This window comes from Eleutherodactylus coqui, chromosome 2, assembly GCF_035609145.1.
Source record: "Eleutherodactylus coqui strain aEleCoq1 chromosome 2, aEleCoq1.hap1, whole genome shotgun sequence".
NCBI lineage: Eukaryota > Metazoa > Chordata > Amphibia > Anura > Eleutherodactylidae > Eleutherodactylus > Eleutherodactylus coqui.
The window spans coordinates 120,287,668-120,306,820 of record NC_089838.1 but is presented as its reverse complement, the minus strand read 5'-3'; the positions used below and the strand labels follow the sequence as shown (position 1 = coordinate 120,306,820).

The window sequence follows — 19,153 nt, the reverse complement described above, 5'->3', positions numbered from 1 at the left end:
GGGACGCAGAAAAATTGGCAGTTCAGCGTGATGACATGCTGTTTTAGGAGGAGGAGTAATAATATCTGAGAGTGATTGACAAAGCTAATGCCCTCTTTTTTTGTGGTGATAGAGGATGCATTTTTCTCCTGTTGCAGCGAAAAGAATCATTAGGTTCTGCTTCTTTCCGAGTAGCTCGGGACCACCACACTTGTGTTAGTGACAGCTGAACACTGCGCTGAGAGACATTGCTGGATGGAGTGGAGGACGGTGGAGGTGAGGGTCTGGGTGCAGGCCGGGAGGTGCTCGTGCCTGTGTCCTGGGAGGAGGATTGGATCTGTGTGCCAGGTTGGGCCACAGGGGAAGAGGCAGTGGTGTGACCCGGAGGCGGTGAATGGCCTTCGTCCTACCTTGTGGGGTGCTTGGCCATCATATGCCTGCGCATGCTGGTGGTGATGAGGCTGGTAGTGGTGGCCCCCCAGCTGATCTTGGTGCGACACAGGTTGCACACCACTGTTCGTCGGTCGTCCGCGCTCTCACTAAAAAACATCCACACCTTTGAACACCTAGCCCTCTGCACGGAGGCTTGCCACGAGGGGGTGCTTTGGGAAACAGTTGGGGGATTCTTCGCCCTGGCCCTGCCTCTACCCCTGGCCACTCCACTGCCTCTTACAACCTGTCCTGCTGCTGCACTTGCCTCCCCCTCTGAAGCCCTGTCCTCAGTAGGCTTAGCAAACCAGGTGGGGTCAGTCACCTCATCGTCCAGCTGCTCTTTCTCCGAATCCTCTGTGCGCTCCACCCTCGGACTTACTGCCCTTACTACTGCCTCACTGACAGACAACTGTGTCTCTGCATCCTCATCCACAAAAAGCTCTTGAGACAGTTGCTGGAAGTCCCCAACCTAATCACCTGGACTCTGGGAGCTTTCCAATGGTTTGGCATCGGTCACGACAAACTCCTCAGGTGAGAGAGGAACCGTTTTTTCCCACTCATGGCAGGGACCCGAGAACAGTTCCTGGGAGTCTGCCTGCTCAGAATATGTCATTGTAATGGAGTGAGGAGGCTGTGAGGAAGGAGGAGCAGCCAGAGGATTCAGAGTTGCAGTCCCTAGGCTGGGAGTAGTGGACTGCGTAGAAGACTGGGTGGTCGATACATTGCTGGACGCATTTTCTACCATCTATGACAGGACCTGCTCGCATTGTTCTGTTTGCAATAAAGGTCTACCACGCGGACCCGTAAATTGTGATATGAAGCTGGGGAGCCCAGAAACTTGCCTCTCTCCTAATCTCGCAGCAGCCGGCTGTGATTCACCACGGTGAGAGCTGGTTGTACGGCACTGCTGAAAGGCTAGTAACAGGCCCAGATGCGTAATACAAAAAATTGATGCACTACTGCTCCCAGCCAGCCACAACTGTAAAGCACACGGTCATATGTAGCCCTAAGAAGGAGCATTGGGGTTCTTGCATGGAGGATCGGGACTGTATAATAGAGATGAGCGAACACCAAAATGCAGGGGGGTGGTATAGGGCTTAAACGTTGCAGGGGGAAGTTGTAATGCCTTCCCTGTCTTTATATTGGCCAAAAAAAAGCGCTAACGTCTCAGGGAAGAAAGTTAAATTAACCAGAACACCGCATGGTGTTCGTTACGAATAACGAACATCCCGAACACCCTAATATTCGCACGAATATCAAGCTCGGACGAACGCGTTCGCTCATCTCTACTGTATAAGTTTCCCTATAGAAGTGGCTGCGTCCCTAAACTCTGCGTTATGCACTGCAGACACAGAATGGTATAACTGAAGTAGTTTGCAGTAGGCTAGGAAATGTTAGAGTGCAGTTTCACGGTGAGAGCTGGTTGTACGGCACTGCAGCCTGAGAACGCTATTACTGACAGGCTGGGAACAGGCCTAGATGCGTAATACAAAAAATGATGCACTACTGCTCCCAGCCAGCCACAACTATAATGCACACGGTGAGATGTAGCCCTAAGAAGGACCTTTGGGGTTCCTGTACAGAGGATCAGGAGGACTGTAAAACTTTTCCTATATAAGTAGCTGTGTCCCTACACTCTGCCTTATGCACTGCACCCACAGAACAGTATAGCTGAAATGGCCTTCACAGCCCTAGATGCTTAAATAAAACTGGTGCACTACTGCTTCCAGCCAGCCACAACAGTAATGCACACTATGAGGAGTAGCCCTAAGAAGGACTGTTGGGGTTCTTGATGACAGGATTCTACTCTAACACTTTCCCTATATCCGCAGCAGCACTATCCCTAACCTCTGCCAGCATGCGTCTGAGGCGAGCCGCGGGCGGGACAAGTTTAAGTACTCAGTGGTCACCTGATCGGCCCAGTCACTCACTACTGTGGGGGGGAGAGGGCTGCCACATCACAGCAGGAAGTGGTAATGCCTTCCCCGCATGTCTATTGGCTAGAAAATGGTGCTAAACATGCGGGGAAGGAAATGCAATTGACTTGAGTACCGCGTGGTGTTCGACTCGAGTAATGAGCATCTCGAGTACCCTAAGGCCTTAGTCAGACGGGCGTTTTTTCACGCGATTTGCGCATGCGCATGCGTCCGGCGATTTTATAAAGCCATTGCTTTGCAATGGTATCGGACACATGAGCGCTTTTTATGCACTCGTCTGATAAATTATAGAACAGAAATCGCAGATCGCACCTATCTGCGATCTGCGATTCCTGTTCTCTTCTCTATATGCAGCAGCGCCGACCCCATTGAGAGCATATACTAGACAAATCATTCTTCTCTGCCACAGCTGTAACAGCTGTGGCAGAGAAGAACGATGTTTGCCCATTGAATTCAATGGAGTCGGCAATACAGCCGGCTCCATTGAAAGCAATGGGCTGCCGGCGAGCGCGGGATGAATTTTCGGGAATGGCTTAAATATATAATCCCTTCCCTGTAATTCATCCAGAAATGTGTAAAAATAAAATATATATATATACTCACCTTGTCCCGGCAGACGGAGTTCAGCGCGGCCGGCTGGCAGTGGGTGTGAGTGGGTGTGAGTAAGAGCTGCCCCTGATTGGCTCAGCGCTGAGCCAATCAGGGGCAGCTCTCACTCACACCCACTCACAACCACTGCCGGCCGGCCGCGCTGAACTCCGTCTGCCGGGACAATGTGAGTATGTATTCTTTTTTTATTTTTACACATTTCTGAATGAATTGCAGGGAAGGGCTTATATATTTAAGCCCTTTCCGACAATTCATCGTGAGATCGCCCGCAGCGCATTGCTTTCAATGGAGCCGGCTGACTCCATTGAAGTCAATGCGCTGGACAGCTCCGGCCTGTTTCTATTGAAACGCGGCTAGGAGCAGTTTTTTCGGGCGATTTTTCGGCTCCGGTCACGCGATTTGCGGATGCGTATCCGTCATGCGATCCGCAAATGGCGGCAAAAAACGCCCGTGTGACTAAGGCCTAATACTCGAACGAGCATCAAGCTCGGACGAGTGTGCTCGCTCATCTCTAAATCTGACCTAATAACAGATTTTGGCAGGGCATAACTGTAGTGAGTGCAGTAATTGTAGATACACCAGAATTCTGGAGCCTCAAATGGCCTAAAAAATTATTTGCCCCATATGAGGAGACCAATAGTGTAAATCAGGTGATATAGTTGGGAGGTCATAATACAAAGTTTGCATTTGGATTAAGGCAATTTTGCACTGAACTCTGATATCTGTTTTGTAGAACAGGGACCGATAGGCTCCATGAGATACTTTGGTCTTGTTCAGTGCTCAAATGCCCAACTTCTCCTCTCCTGCTGTACAAAATGGTAATTCCTTTCTGTTGATGAATGCGTCTTTGTATAACCAGAAATATAATGCATTAAGTATTCCGAAACTGTTTGTGCAATCCAGCCTGGTAGTCCTATATTACTCCACCTGCCTCCTCTCCTTATACCATTCTCTTTTAGCATAAAGTAGTTTTTATTACTTTTTCATGCTACCGAAAAAGAAACTCCCTCTTCTTTCCCATGTAAATGGCATTTGTCGTACAAATATAGTAAGCATTCTATATCATTATGAAAGCAGCATAATAAACAATATATAAATATTTCAATGAATATGTCATTTCACTACCGATGAGATAAAACATTTACTAGAACTAGTAGCATCATGTCTCTGTGTCTCTCTCTCATTCTTCAGCTGCTTCCTCCTCCACTTCTTCTATAGATTTCTATGGGAAGCATGTAACTAAATCCCCCAAGACAGGGGCATAGCTAAAGGCTCATGGGCCTGGATGCAAAAGTTTATCTTGGGCCCCCCCAACTTTTCTTAACCTCTTAAGCAAAGGCGAAACTTGAAGCTTCTGGGCCCCAATGCAAAACCTGTAATAGGGCCCCAAACTATAATGCTTTATTCATAGTACTGGACTCCCTATATGGAGAAGAAAGACCTTATGGGCGCCTTAAGGTTCCTTAGACCGGGTACAACCCCATGCCCTACAGTTATAGCAGTGCCTCAAGGAGATGATAATCTGTTTCTTCTCTTAAAATTGATTTTACAAGTAAGTTAAGAGTGAATGAACAGTTTAGAAGACAGGGGAAGGAGAAGAAGCAACTCATAATCTACAACCACATTAGTAGATTTTGTTAATTTTTTAAATTAATAAACGTTGTCATCTATTTAGGTCCAGTACAGATAAATGGCATGCATTGATTAATCTGATATTTAGAAAATGTTTTATTAAAAGAAGAAAGAGAAAAATGAATCAAGAATATCAGGATGGGAAGAGCCTTGTTGATTTATTTGGAAAAAAATAAAACAGATTCTGTTCTAATTCAAACTGATATTTGCTTGTTCTTAGGTCTTTATGGGACTACGTGGAAAGAATGGCTAAAGCAGTCTAAATTTGATAGACATAGTAAGCGGTTAAAAACAAATTTCAGTTGCGAGGAATATTTGCAAATTACAGCCATGCATTATAAACTTGAATGCTTGAAGAGGTCATGTAGATCTATAATACCAATAGTGTTATACGGTAAATTAACAATACAAATTCAAAAAGTTGTTTCAACAAAATTGTAGAAAGGAAACAAAAAAAGCTCCAGTTTTCTTACTGTAGAAAAATGCATATTTAGCACTTTAACTGGAGAAAAGCAAATTTTTAAGACTTTTAAGTTTATTCAACATTTTTTGTATGGAATCTATGTATGTATCTGTCCTAGATAATATCCTGATTTATTTTTTTTTTCTGAAGGACACTAATAAAACATGAGTTTACTATTTCAATTATTCATAATAAAGACCCTCAGGCTCCTCAATGAATAATTATGTTCAGGCACTGCAGTCAGTAGGTCAATCACTATACTGCAGAAGATCTGGAGGCAGGTATTGATGACAATCTACCAGCATCATCGATGGTCTACACTAGTGGAGTGAATAGTATATAGGTATGCAGTATTTTGCTTTAGAGAGAAGGCGCCCCTATAAAGGGCTTGAACTGGAAAGAGAGATGTTTTTACTGTGAAAGATACTGCAGCATAAGATAGCAAATAATTCTTAAATTAATAATAATGTAGTTATTTAATCAATATCCGTTTAATTATTACAATCAACATTTAATATAAAATACTAATTTTCCTTGATTCTTATTTCCAAAAGCTAAAAAAAAGTGACTTCCTTCACATGTCCAAGATTTCAGCTATTTCAGCTCTATTCTTTTCATAGAAATTAACTACAGTTGCAATCAAAATTCTTCACTTATTGAATATTGGTTGCAATAAATATTGCTAATAGAGAAAGCAAAGAATATAAATATTATACTAAGAATTATTATTATCTTTAACATGCAATGAAAAGTCACAGTCAACAAACCCCAAGCCAGTTCAGATATTTGATGTGTGTAATCACAAGCACACCTGATGCAACTAATAAAGCTCTTGATTAGTTGCATCAGGTGTGCTTGAGTTAACACTTGAATTGCAAATGTGTTCTCTTATGAGAGATTTTATTCAAGGAGTTTAATAATATGGAGACTACAGTAGTCATTAAAAGGGTTTTTTTGGCTTGAATTCGAAGAAACCAGTTATATTAATTATGTGGAGCTATTTCAATTGTTCTTGTTGGATTAGTTTTTTGCAAGCAGCTAAAAGTTTGTAAATGTGGCAAATTAATCTAATTTGCAATGGAGGTTGAATCATTTTGATTGCATCTGCAAGCTGGTAGAAGCAACCCTTGCCGACTTATATTTGGATCATGACAGACTTAGGTTAGAGGTACTTGGCCATAACTGTGAGTTGTGCCTGAGGGACTTGGGTGCAAGTGCCATTATACAGCACATCGAAAATCGCATGTGTACTATCTGATATATAACAACCCTGCACATTAGAATGCCTTGCTCTCATTCAGAAAAATGGATAGGAAAAGGACATGCCATGAGTTTTTACATTGCAAACCATCAGTCTGTATGAATATTGCCTATGTATGTAGCCTCATATGCTAAAATGGGACTGTATATTGTCTGTGGAATGATATAACCCGAAAATATGGCAGGGTGCCTTTAGCCTAAGGAAGTTAAGGTACATTATTCCTCTTTAGTTAAACTCTACCCTAGATGAATGGATTGGCTGCAGAAAACAATTAAGACATTTCTTTTTTTTTAAACCTTCTTAAAGATAATTTCAAAATCTTGCAAAAAAATCCATCAGACTCATTTAATTTGGGTATCAGCAACACAAGATGTGCCCAGTGTTTTATTTCCATGCTACTACCTAGTGACCAAACATAGGTACATTTGCTGTGCTGTTATGTGTGTGTAAAGGACCTGTGTATACATGACCAGTGTCATGCAGGTCCTCAAACAAATGAGTGCACTGTTCAAGTAGAAGAGGTTTGTCTGATAAAAAGGGACCTGTTCGGGCATAAAAGAGAGTCGGGTGTGTCGCCATGCTAGGGTCCTGAGGGTGGTAGTTAGATCACCTTCGAAAACAGAGCTGAGAGGAAAAGATGGCTACAGAGCCACAACTATGCAGAGCTATATAGAAGATGGCAACCAGAGCTGAAGAAGGCTGCAAACCAACTAACAGAGATACTGAAATCTCTGTTTGGCTACTATGGTTTGAAACTGGCAAATGATGTCTGAGAAGAGAATATGCCAGCTGTAGTAAAGGACAGTATGCTGTCTGAGATACAGGGTCAAGAGGTGAAGCTGCTACAAAAAGGAGGCAAGGTTTTAAAGTGAAGCCTATGAAAAAAATCTGGAAAAAAAAACATACTATTTGATATAAACTGCACAAGCTAAACACTACAAACTAAAATGCTGTTTATGTAACCATTTTCATATTTCACTATAACCTTAATTTAACATTTGCTGAAAGAAAAATGTGCAAAAATAAGCCTAAAAATTCCACATTTTGTAGAGTGTTTTTGATGGGCATGTCAGTTTACATTCTAAGTACTACAGTACTATGGCATTAATTACATGTGCATTGGGGTAACTACCCTGCTTCCCCAAAAATAAGACTTACCGTGAAAATAAGACCTACCCTGACTTTTCGAGATTTTCAGGGAGGCTTGAAATATAAGCCCAATCCAAAAATAAGACCTAGCTACATTACACAAAAAAATTCTGTAAATTGGCCAATCAATGCCACAGCTCAGCCAATTCATAAATCCCGCCTCCACAACGTGATGGTTGTGATTGGTTCTTTGACCACTGCTCAGCCAATTAATACAGTGCTCAATGACCTAATCATAGCCATTGCATTGCTTCATCGAGCGCTGCATTGATTGGCCGAGCAGCACTCGAGAACCAATCAGAACCATCGCTTCCTAGAGGCGGGATTTATGAATCCTGTAACCAGGAAGTGATCTTCTGTGGGCAGCTGAGGACTGCAAGAAGTGTATCCGAGCTCCAGAGAGCAGCAGGAGGGAACTAGACTGCGCCTGTTAGGTAAGTATAATAAGACATCCCTTGAAAATACGACCAAGCGCCTCTTTTGGGGCAAAAATTAATATAAGACAGGATCTTATTTTTAGGGAAATATGGTACTAGGTTTACAGGCAAACCTGTTGCTAAGGAGATTCAATGCTAATGATAAAGGCGGTAAGTAAGAGGCAGTATATAGGAGAATACAGAGTACTGACATTTTCAAGGTAAGGAGTATCATAACTTTTCCATTTCTTGAACACATTCACTGCTGATAGTGGACATTGCCAAACGAGGTGCCTTTGCAGTTGCACTATAGTGATCCATGGTTACACTCCTGCCTGGTTATATATATTCTTCCGACTTACTGTATACTTTCTAAAGCCAAGAAAAGCAACCAGTAGAAAGAGATCTTCTAGTAGATCTCTGACAGGTTCTTAGCAGATCTTAATTGCTTAAGCTGGCCATATACAAGATATTTCAGTTTTTTTAATGACTTTCATGCTTGGTGTGTGAAAGTTGTAGTTCACAATGGCAATGCATCAACCAAAAATGACAAATTGACAACTTAGGCTTCTGCATCTGTGGTTTTAATTATAAGGTGAAAATTTGTAGTTTCGCACAAACAATGACTTCATCTGACAACTGAAATAAGTCCAACTCACCAGATAAGATTCACAAACTTGTCTTGTAGTGAGTGTCTAACGGTCTATCGTGCTACACAAGGTAACTGACAGCAATAAGTTGTTGAAATCAGCCATTATGGATTGCAACATTGTAAGGCGAGCTTTCGTTCAACTATGAACGAAACTATGTCATGGTACATCTTTAGTAATCCTTGTATTACTACAGTAGATTTCCACCTCTACAAAGAATTGTTGGTGTTTTTTTTTTAATTTTTGATGTCTTGATCTGTATTAAAAAAAATACTAAAATCCTGCATTTTTAACACTAACCTCTAAGTCTAATAATAATCCCATAGAACTTCCCATAGAGGTCAATAGGTCCATTGTGTGAATATCCCATGATTTTTGCTGAAAAATGCTGTTAAAAGTGGCAAATACGAGATGGCCCACCCCATTGTCCTCTACAGGCATCAGAATAAAAAATGTTCAATCAGAAAACGAAAACAAATTAGAAAAATGGAATGTTATTCATTATCTGTTTTTAATTAGTAAAAATATAGGATACATTTGCTTTAACTCTATTCACCACTTCACATACTGTACAGGTTACTCGACCTGCATTAAAGGGGTATTTAACATTTATCACCTGTCCGAAGGATAGGTGATAAATGTGTGATCACTGAGGATCCCAACTGGGATGCCCACTGATCATGAGAATAGAGTCCCATGCATTCCTTTCCTATTGAATGCACTCCATCATGCATTTAAAACGAAAGGGAGTGCATCGGACTGAGAGGGAGCTTGTATGGAGAGGTTGTCAAGAATGTGTGCTACTGCTCCCTTCCACTCTATGGGACTGATGGAGATAGCTGAGCACTGCACTTGGCTTGTCTTTGGTAGTCTCATAGACTTGGCCAACTCTGTATTCAAGCTCCATCTCACTATGGGGAGTGCAGTGCTGAGGAAAGAGGGATGTAGGACCTCCATTCTCATTATCATGGTGTTCCCAGTAATGGGAACCCCAGAGAGCATTATCAGCTGTTTTGTGAATACCACTTTAAGTGTATCACCTGTGTTAATTGGATACAATCAGGACAAGAATGATCCCTACATGCATAGTAAGCATAGATCTTGAAAATTTACAACTAGAAAAGTACATAAGAAAGTTAAACAATGTTTCTTTATCCAATAGGTTTGACTGGATCATGTGAAGCTGAATGATAATTGTTCAATGTAGTAATTGCCAGCGACTGAATGAAAATTATAATTTGTTTGCTTATCTTTCATTGTTTAGTTTATGCAGGCATAAAAGTCAAACGACGATTGGTCTGTGTAAACAGGCAGTCGTTCTTTTATGAATGACTGCCTGTTTACTCTGAATGGAGGCGGGTGACCAGAAGCTGACTACACCTCTATTCAATGAGCCATTATTGGTCCTGTGTAAAAGCACATCATCCCATGTAAAAGGACCCTAAAGTTCATTAGTATTTGCATTGTTTTCCTGAATGGTTTTTCCACTTTAGAAAGTCAATTTTCAAATGCTCTTTTAGAAAGTTCTGAGTTACTAGGGAGGAGGTATACTCAAGATCGTCATCTCTTGACCACAGTGGCAAGCAATTACAAAGAGCATCTCTGGTTTTGGAGGATCTATGTTGCCTTGCCTTTCAACCCCTTGATTTGAATGGGCACTCTGCAATGCTTAATTTACATTGTGGTAACTTTGCAAAGAAATTGAACATTTAGACTACCCATGCTCTCTAGAAATCAGTCAGCCAAATGCTTGGCTAATTGTGCATGTGTTCTGAATGCAGAGGGGAGAAAGCTGCTGCCAGAGCAGCTTGTCTCCACAAAATCAAAATCTAACTATCTAATCCTTATCTTCTTGACATCTTCTGTCAGGAGAGCATTGACAGCTCAACCTATTAGATGACTGGTCTGACTCGCTGAAATCAGGGGGTTCGGCAGATTGAAATCTCCTGCATGGCAAATCATACTGCAGGTTTTTCTCACAAATTACAGCTGATTGCTGGGGTTCGCTGCAGAGGGGCACATTGTGATCAGCTTATTGAGACTGTCAGACAAACTGTCAATCTGCCTACATAAATAGAATAGTAGCATCTATATATGTTCACAATATATAAATACAGAACAACTTTAGGCTCATTTACATGCAAAGACAATCTTTCAAACGATTGAAAGATTGACAGTTTCAGTGATCCTTTTGCTTAAAATACTAATGAGCACTAATGCCCATTAGCACTTTATCAGCTTCATTTGCATATAAATGAGCCTGCAGGAGCTGCTTGCTGAGAATGGCAGGTGGTCTGTTCTCTGCATGTAGATTCTTTCTTCTCGCATGGGTATGTCAGCTAAATACTATGTAATCAACTGCTCCCATGAAGAACACAGCGTGCAGTCCCTGCTCTCTCTCTCCGGCTAAATGATGGATTTTAAGCTCACCTAAAAATCATCGTTCAGTCAAAGAGTGAAAGATGGAAGCGTTTACACGCAACGATTATCGCTCAAAAGCCATAGCTTGAGTGATAATCGTTGTGTGTAAATTTGGCTTTTTTTCTTAAGTTCTACGTAATTGTTTGATTGTTTATGTAGGAATAATATACTGCACTGTATGGCAATGTGAATACCTTACCTGTTTTGCCACTGCTCTTGCCAAGTCCTTACAGGTTTCAGTCTTGCCTGTTCCAGCTGGTCCCTCTGGTGCCCCTCCAAGATTTAGTTGCAGAGCTCCCATTAGTGTTCTGAGGCAAAAGCATAAGATATAACTGATTCTTTAATAGCACAGATTAAAATCTTATTTAACTGAAACATCAGCATAAGTAAAATTTTAAAACCATAAAGTAAATGAAAATAAACTTTAGTTTAATATCTGTTAGTAGAAAATTTTAATCTATTTTTTTCCCCAATGAGCTTTTTCTACAACATTAATGTCTGAGAGTAATGTACAAGAATAAAAGGGGTTTTGGCTGGAATATAGAGGTCATTACCAAAGAGACCAATGAACACTGAATAATGTTATGTATAAACAAAATGCTATTTGCAAAAATCTTTGTCCTTTTTATTGCTGTTTTGTTTTGTTCAGTTTGGGGAGGATCTGAATATTATGATTTTAAAGGTTGAATCAAATGCTATTATTGTTTACTTGAAATTATATTTTTAAGGGCTCGCTCACACTAGTGTTTTAATTTCTTTTTTTTTTTGCTGTTCCATAGTGGGAAGAAAATGTTTTAACTTTCAAGCCCATAGAAATGTATTAAGACAGAGGGTCTTCAGTTTCAATCTGTTTCTGTATTTTCCGCCTCCATTCCTTTTTTTTGACACTGGATTAAAAATACTGACTGTTGCGCTTTTATTTCCAGTTTTGGAAAAAGATGGATCCTTTTTTATTGCATTGTACTCTATGGGAGGCAAATGGACGCGGCCCTTTTTAAACATTTTTTAGGTTTTTCCTCCTCATATTTAAAAAATCATAACTCTTTTATTTTTCCATCAATGTAGCTGTTTGAGGACTTGTTTTTTGCGAGACAAGTTGTATTTTATACTATTTTTATACTACAATTATACTATGGCAATGTATCATATTTTCTGCTAAAAAAAATGTTACAAAATTATAGTAGAGTGAAATGGAAAAAAAAGTGCAATTCTTGCTTCTATGGTGTACACATTGCAGCCAAAATTACATGATGACTTGATTCTATGGGTCAGTACTATTATTACAATACCAAATGTATATGTTTTTTTTACTGTACTACTTTTTAATAATGAATAAAACTTTTTAAAAATAATTAAATTTTTTTTTTCTGTAGTCCCATAGGAGACTTAAACTTGCGATGGTTTGCGCTGGTTTGATCACTCCTGCAGTATAATGTAATACCATAGTATTATATTATACCGTGGTCTGACAGGCAATCTGCAATGGCAGCCTGGGGGCTTTCAGAAGGCTCTCAGATGCCATGGCAGCCAGCACCCTGCGATCTCATCATGAGGGACTGTTTTGGAACCTAGAACTCCAATTGGGTATCATATCTATAGCTCCTTGTACACCTGAAGATGCCAGTTGTCTGGCAAAACTGGTTGGGTCATATTGGTTTCTATGACTCAGTGTGCATAAGCCATTGTGCTGGAGTCGGTGGAGTGAGCGCTAGTTCCCATGTTCCTAATGAGGTGTATATACACCTAGTGTATTAAGTGAGGCAGGTAGTTTATATGTTCAGACTCTTTGAATCTGCATAATTTCTTTTCTGCTGCTTCAGCATATCTGTTCTTTTTATATCTTTTTGAGGTAAAATTTTATATGTGATTAATTAAAGTTTACTTTTAAGGGGATCCACTCAGGGTTGTTGCTTTTGGCAAGTATATTGGTTTTGGTATTGATTTTCAAAATCGGCAGGAATAAAAGGCCATGTGCATGTACCCTTAGGCAAATAAGGGAGATAGAATAAAATCTCTACAGTGCCACCTATTGGAAGGCATTCCTTCAAACCAAAGTCAGACTTTTTATACAAGCCTTGTAACAATGGCTGGGAATTAAAAGCAAAGCCAGACTCCATATATATACAGCTGTTTCAGGGTTTTTGCTCTTCATCAGTGTACAGTAGGAGTCTGGCTTTGCTAGTGAGAGGCCTGGGATAGGGTTCAGAAACGTTATCTTCTCTCCTTAGGTAGAGCAACTAGATGGTGAGTGAGGAGACTCAAAAGGCCATTTGTACTCCTCTGGGTAATATGCAAATAAAATAGATGGAATACTACCTTCACAGTACCACCTATTGAAAAGCAGCATTCCTTCAAGCCAAAGTTAGACTCTTTATACAAGCCTTGTAACGATGACTGGGAATTAAAAGCAAAGCCAGACTCAATGCACAGACAGCTGTTTCAGGGTATTTGGCCTTCATCAGTGTTCAGTAGGAGGTGGTCAGAAATGCTATATTTTCTCCCTAGGGAGAGCACCTAGACAGTGAGTGAGGAGACTCAAAAAGACTCACTTTGGTTTAAAGAAATGCTGCCTTCCAATATGTGGTACTGTAGAGTTTTATTCCACCTCCCTTATTTGCATATTACCCAGAGGAGCGCGAATGGCCATTTAAGTCTCCTCACTCACTGTCTAGGTGCTCTCCCTAAGGAGAAAAGATAGCGTTTCTGACCCCGTCCCAGGCCTCTCACTAGCAAATCCAGACTCCTACTGTACACTGATGAAGGGCAAAAACCCTGAAACAGCTGTATGTACATGGAGTCTAACTTTGCTTTTAATTGTTACAAGGCTTGTATAAAAAGTTTGACTTTGGCTTGAAGGAATGCTGCCTTCCAATAGGTGGCACTGTGGAGGTTTTATTCCATCTCCCTTATTTGCATATTACCCAGAGGAGCATGCATGGCCATTTGAGTCTCCTCACTCACTGTCTAGGTGCTCTCCCTAAGGGCTTCTGACCCCTGTACCCTTAGGTAGATCAGTTTCACAGTTTGCCTGCTAATTTGTTAATGCGTGCATATTTTCTGGCCATAAGTCAGAAAAATAAAGATATTTTTTAAGAGAATGTAAAATATAGGAAATAATCAGCAGGTATTAAGCGGTTGAAAGTTAGCAATAGCATTATAAGGTTACCTGATAATTATATAATTACATTATATTAAATTAAATTAGATATGCTACAACTATACATAAATCAATTCAATTTAAAAATATGTAGGTGTTTTTCTAAAAATTAGGACATACTCCATACCATCATGCTAGATAATGAAAAGTGTGGTGACAAAGCAGTCTACAGCTTAAAAGAAAGTTTGTATAAAGTATTTTACATTGTAAATAATTATACAGAAAGTTCAAAATAAATCTAAACGGGTTTGAATTGTCCATCTCAAACATGGCCCTACTGAACTGAGCAACAAATAGCCCTTCATTTATGGAGATCGAATTTGTGCGTATTCTTCCTCTCTTTTCCTTCCTCTCATCCTCATATCTCACCCTTGACATTTTCTTCCTTCTTTGTGCCTTTTCTAGTCCTGCATATTTCTCTGGTCTCTTTTTTCAGTTCTCGATATTAGCCTTCATGAAACTTAAAGGCTTCGGAAACCTTTGTGTATGGAAAATCAATACACATATATCATACTAAGTTCCCACAGAAAAAAAACGATGCACTTCTTTGTTTTTTGCATTGAGTTTTCCTTCTCATGAATTTAGAAAGCTCTGTACTAGGATTTCAGGCTCTCCTACATCCAGGTTTCTTACTTGGGGGTATTCCCTGCACTTATCAGCTGGTCAACCACATGAATGTGGACAAGCTCACCTCCTCTCATCTCTTTCAGAAGCTATGAAGCCAATTCCACTTAGTATTACAAAGTTATCTCTGCATCTATCTCTTACTATTTACTACTGAGGCATAGGTGCAACAGATAGGCACAAATAGGTGTATTTGATTATAATACAATGCTATCTCTAGATCAAATGACAAGGTGGTGGGAAATTAACTTGACTACAGACAGAGCCTAATTGTACTATGAGCAGGTAGGAGGTAGAGGATCTGATTGTAGAAGTTAGTTCTACAAGATGCAGCATTATGGGGCAAGGGGACTGATGGGACAAATAGCATCTCCTGACACTGTCATACAGCCCTCTGTAACAGTTTTCTGTTTTTTTAGCATCTTTAACTACTTATGAATAAAATAAACAATGGCATGCTGCTTTCAATAGACTGCACATGCCTATGTAGAAGAGTTGTATGAACTTAGAAATAACAGTGTGCTGCCTTCTTCCTGTCACTGCAGAAAACCCCTGAAACGTTATCACTAGGAAGTTACTTAATGTGTAATGTGTCCTCTACCTGTTCAGGAGAAGGAAGCGAGCTAGGGAAGGCGCCGAGAAACAGCCAGTTCACTTTCAATGATAAATTTGCTACTATTTCAGTCCTCCAGTTTGCAGTGCAATGGAAAACAATACAAGCATAGAACTCAAACAGTCAGACATTTTTAATGAAAGCCAAATATGGGAAAATGACTTTTTCCTCATATGACAATTGTAGATTCACTGCAGATTTCTTTGTTAATCGATACTAATTTTTTCCTTACCTTAGGTTATGTTACAGTTTGCTTTATTAAACAAAAAAAAGTTAAAGCATGTAAAAAGAATTGTGAATTTCAAATAAGCTTGTGTTAAACTTTATATGTAGTAATTTTTTCAGATGTACAATGACAGAAAAGAGGTTTACTCCTTCTAACACCTTTAATATAGTGTTTTAGAATAACTTCATGCAACTTTTATTACATGTTTTTCTAGCATCCTATGAAGCAATACTATAATAGTGTCCTGGATGACTTGTTAATTTACCTTATTTACATCTGTATGATAACCTAATAATGGTGACCTAGAGAATGCCAGATATGAGGCTGGAAATAAATTGACGTGTACAAACTTCTCTTCTGTGAGTCTTCTTAGTCACCTGCCAAACCCGAGAGTGAGCACTTGACACATTTACTCGCAGTCATTTATTGGCATTAATGGATGCAATTGTGCCCACTAGTTGAAGGATTGTCCAGCAGATACATTAGAAAGAAAAGCATAGTGTCTACTTAGAAAATAATAAACCAATGCATACTCACCTGTTGCATGCCCCACCACTCTAGTTGCCCCAGTCTCCCCTTATTTTTAAGCTGAGGGGTCATGTACCAATTTATGTGCAGAACCACTGTGGCCAATCACCGGATTCAGTGCTATACTTAGTCAGGGACATGACCTCTCTATCCAGAAGTGAGCAGAGACTGAGGGGATCAAAGCTGCCGATGGCAAGCAACATACCTTGGTTTATCATTTTGTAAGCAGCCACTGTATTTTTAGAAGAAAATGCACTGACTAGATAGCTCCTTTAAACTTTAATAGGACATCGTACAGCCTTTCTACTTAACACGTCTTTTAATTCATTAATTACATAACTCTATAGAATCCCTTAAGTGGCAGGTTTATTATTACCATGTCAGCTCAGCAAGCCCCAGAGATTTTCCTGGTCCCTTAGGTGTGCAAATGCACACATAAATAAAGCGTTTTTATTTTGCGTGCGCAAAAGCAATGCTGTGAGTGAACCCATTAAAAACAATGGGTTCTAATCTCTGCGCAGTGCGTGGGAATATTTTGCACATTTAAATGTACGCTCATGTTAATAAGCCCTTACATTTAGAAACAGAAATTAAAAATGACTAAATTGCCACTACGTTACTCTGACAGCAGGTATGCCAATAAAAGTTTTCCAACCATAAGTTTTTTTTTCCTGTCCGGCATCTGTTTGCTAAATTATAAGAGACAAATCTTGCAAAATCCCCCTATTTCTAATCACATTTAAGGGAACATTTGAGTTTTATCTCCCTTATTCTTTCCACATTTGGTTCCTAGTTTATACTGCGAGGACATGAAAACATTTTTATTCTTGTTTACGCAAAGGTCAGCATGTGCTGTGTTAAAGAAAATGTGGTAAATAAATGGCTGTTCGACCATAAACGACAGGTGGTATTTGAATCACTCTTGTTTTGTAATTTTGAAGCTACTTTAAATGTATTAGCTCTGCCAGAAACAAACAAATCACAAGCAAACTTGCTGTCTGCATGAACATAGCTACATTAATTGTTGTCTAGAAATGGCAGCATGACATTATTTCAGTAAGACACCAGTAAGACACCAAAAGACATTAAAAGAAATGTTATCTGGCAGGAGGGCATTTTTCTAAAGTTCCTATGGTGAATCATTATGCTCACTTTGTAGAAGCTAAATGTGTTACTTGGAAGGTATTTATATTGAACAAAGTTTCTTCTGAGGTTGCTATGATACAAAGATACCAAACATTATCTTAGGCCACACACAAAATGCCGAAAGTAAATTAAAACAGAATACTGCGTGCATTGTATATGCTTTATACAAAAGGACCTTCACATTTAAACATTTTTAAAAACTTTGTTAAGTGACAAAGTAGCAGAGTTAGATGTCTACATTGCATTCTTAACCTTCATAGAAATGAGAGGACAGCTTTTGTAAGGTTACATTCTATCGGCTCGTAAAGCCGGCAGCTGCGCAAGCTACAATCATCATGCATCTTCATATGCCATCGCAACTTGCATGCCGAAAAAGCAAACTGTAGCAATTTGCACTATATAGAAAGTTAGCTAGCAAAATAGTTGGTACTTAAATATATTTCTTCTTATATTGGGAGGGAATGATTTCCGAATTATTTAAGAAAAACCTTTCTAGCACCCTTCCCAGACTTCAAACAAACACTACAAAGAAGCCAGAATCCGTATTAACTGGCTTTTAAAATTAAGATGTAATTTATTTTAAATACTATTATAGAAAATACAACCATTTTAAAGGGCCACTGGCTTTATTTTCCTGCAATGCCTGAGAGATTGATACATAACACAGAGATCCATTATTTCTTGGGGTTTTTTTTTAACCCTTTCCAATCCACTGTCTGACGTCTGAAGACATTATGATTTAAGGCTGTACAGCTCCGATGTTGGAAGACGTACGTCGGGGTTCTCTTACTGTATATTGCCAGCCTCTCTGCTGTCGGAGGCTATCCAACGTGTCACCTCATGCAGTACTGGCTTTAGCCAGCAGATAGTGCCGTTGTATAACGGCAGAAAAAGAGTAAGCCCCCTAGGAAAGCCAGGATACAAATTGGATTTGGAAAGGGTTAAACCCTGTGTTATGCATCACCATCTCAGGCTTTACAGTAGGCATAACACATTCTATAAGGTTTTTCTGGAACTTCTCTTAAGGTCTCAACACACATGAGCATACAGAGCGCCTGAAAGTTTTTTCTTTTTTTTTAATCGGACCATTCAAACTCTATGCCATAGCACGTGGGTTTGAAAAAAACAGGGGGAAGATAAGTCCTATCTTTTCTCACCCATACTTACAGGCGAGAATACTTGTAATGAAAATGAAACCTTTGAAATCATTAGTTTTGTTTTGCCCCATTATGTGGCCGTGATTGCCATGGCCGCATAATAGGACTAAAGCACACCCATAGAGATTGAAATATAGGATAGCACCTCATGGAGTTGTATACTCAAACAGTAATCATTTAAAATATACAGATAGATGCACCTGGTGTGAGCACCTGGACCCAGAGGGAAAAGGGACCAGGTGCCAACCTGTAGTCCTGGTTTGCATATTATAATCCTCTTACACCACATGAGGCATCCAGGGAGAGATATTGGAGAGCCCCAAAGAAATCCAAAAAGCTCCAAAAGGAGTTTTGATATAAAGAAGATAACAGCATGTAAAAAAAAAGTGCTCATAAGAGAATTAAAGAATTATAGTATTATCCATTAAACCATGAAAATATTGAAAAAATGACAATTGGATGTCACTTACTTTGAAGGGGGGGGGGGTATGGATCCAACACACAGAATCCCTTTCTAATGGTAGCAATCAGCGGTATTCCTTTAAAGGGCAAGTCCACAAATTATATTTATTGCATTATACAGACATTTAGGCTCGATAAAGGTGCTATCCACAGCACTGAAATGTGTTCCCTTCAGATTTCTGTCTGTTTGTATATTCCAATAAATACCATTTGTGGACTTGCCCTTCAAAGGAATATCCCTGATTGCTACCATTAGGAAGGGGTTCTGTGTGTTGGATCCATACTCCCCTT

General features: G+C 39.8%; 1 protein-coding gene across 1 annotated transcript in view; it reads right to left on the bottom strand.

Moving 5' to 3' along the window:
* LOC136610023 (dynein axonemal heavy chain 3-like) overlaps positions 1 to 19,153 on the bottom strand; it is a 1,175,415-nt gene that overhangs the window by 661,104 nt on the left and 495,158 nt on the right. Inside the window, exon 28 of the mRNA XM_066589293.1 lies at positions 11,149 to 11,257. Coding sequence (XP_066445390.1) covers positions 11,149 to 11,257 — 109 coding nt within the window. The remainder of the gene's footprint in view (positions 1 to 11,148; positions 11,258 to 19,153) is intronic.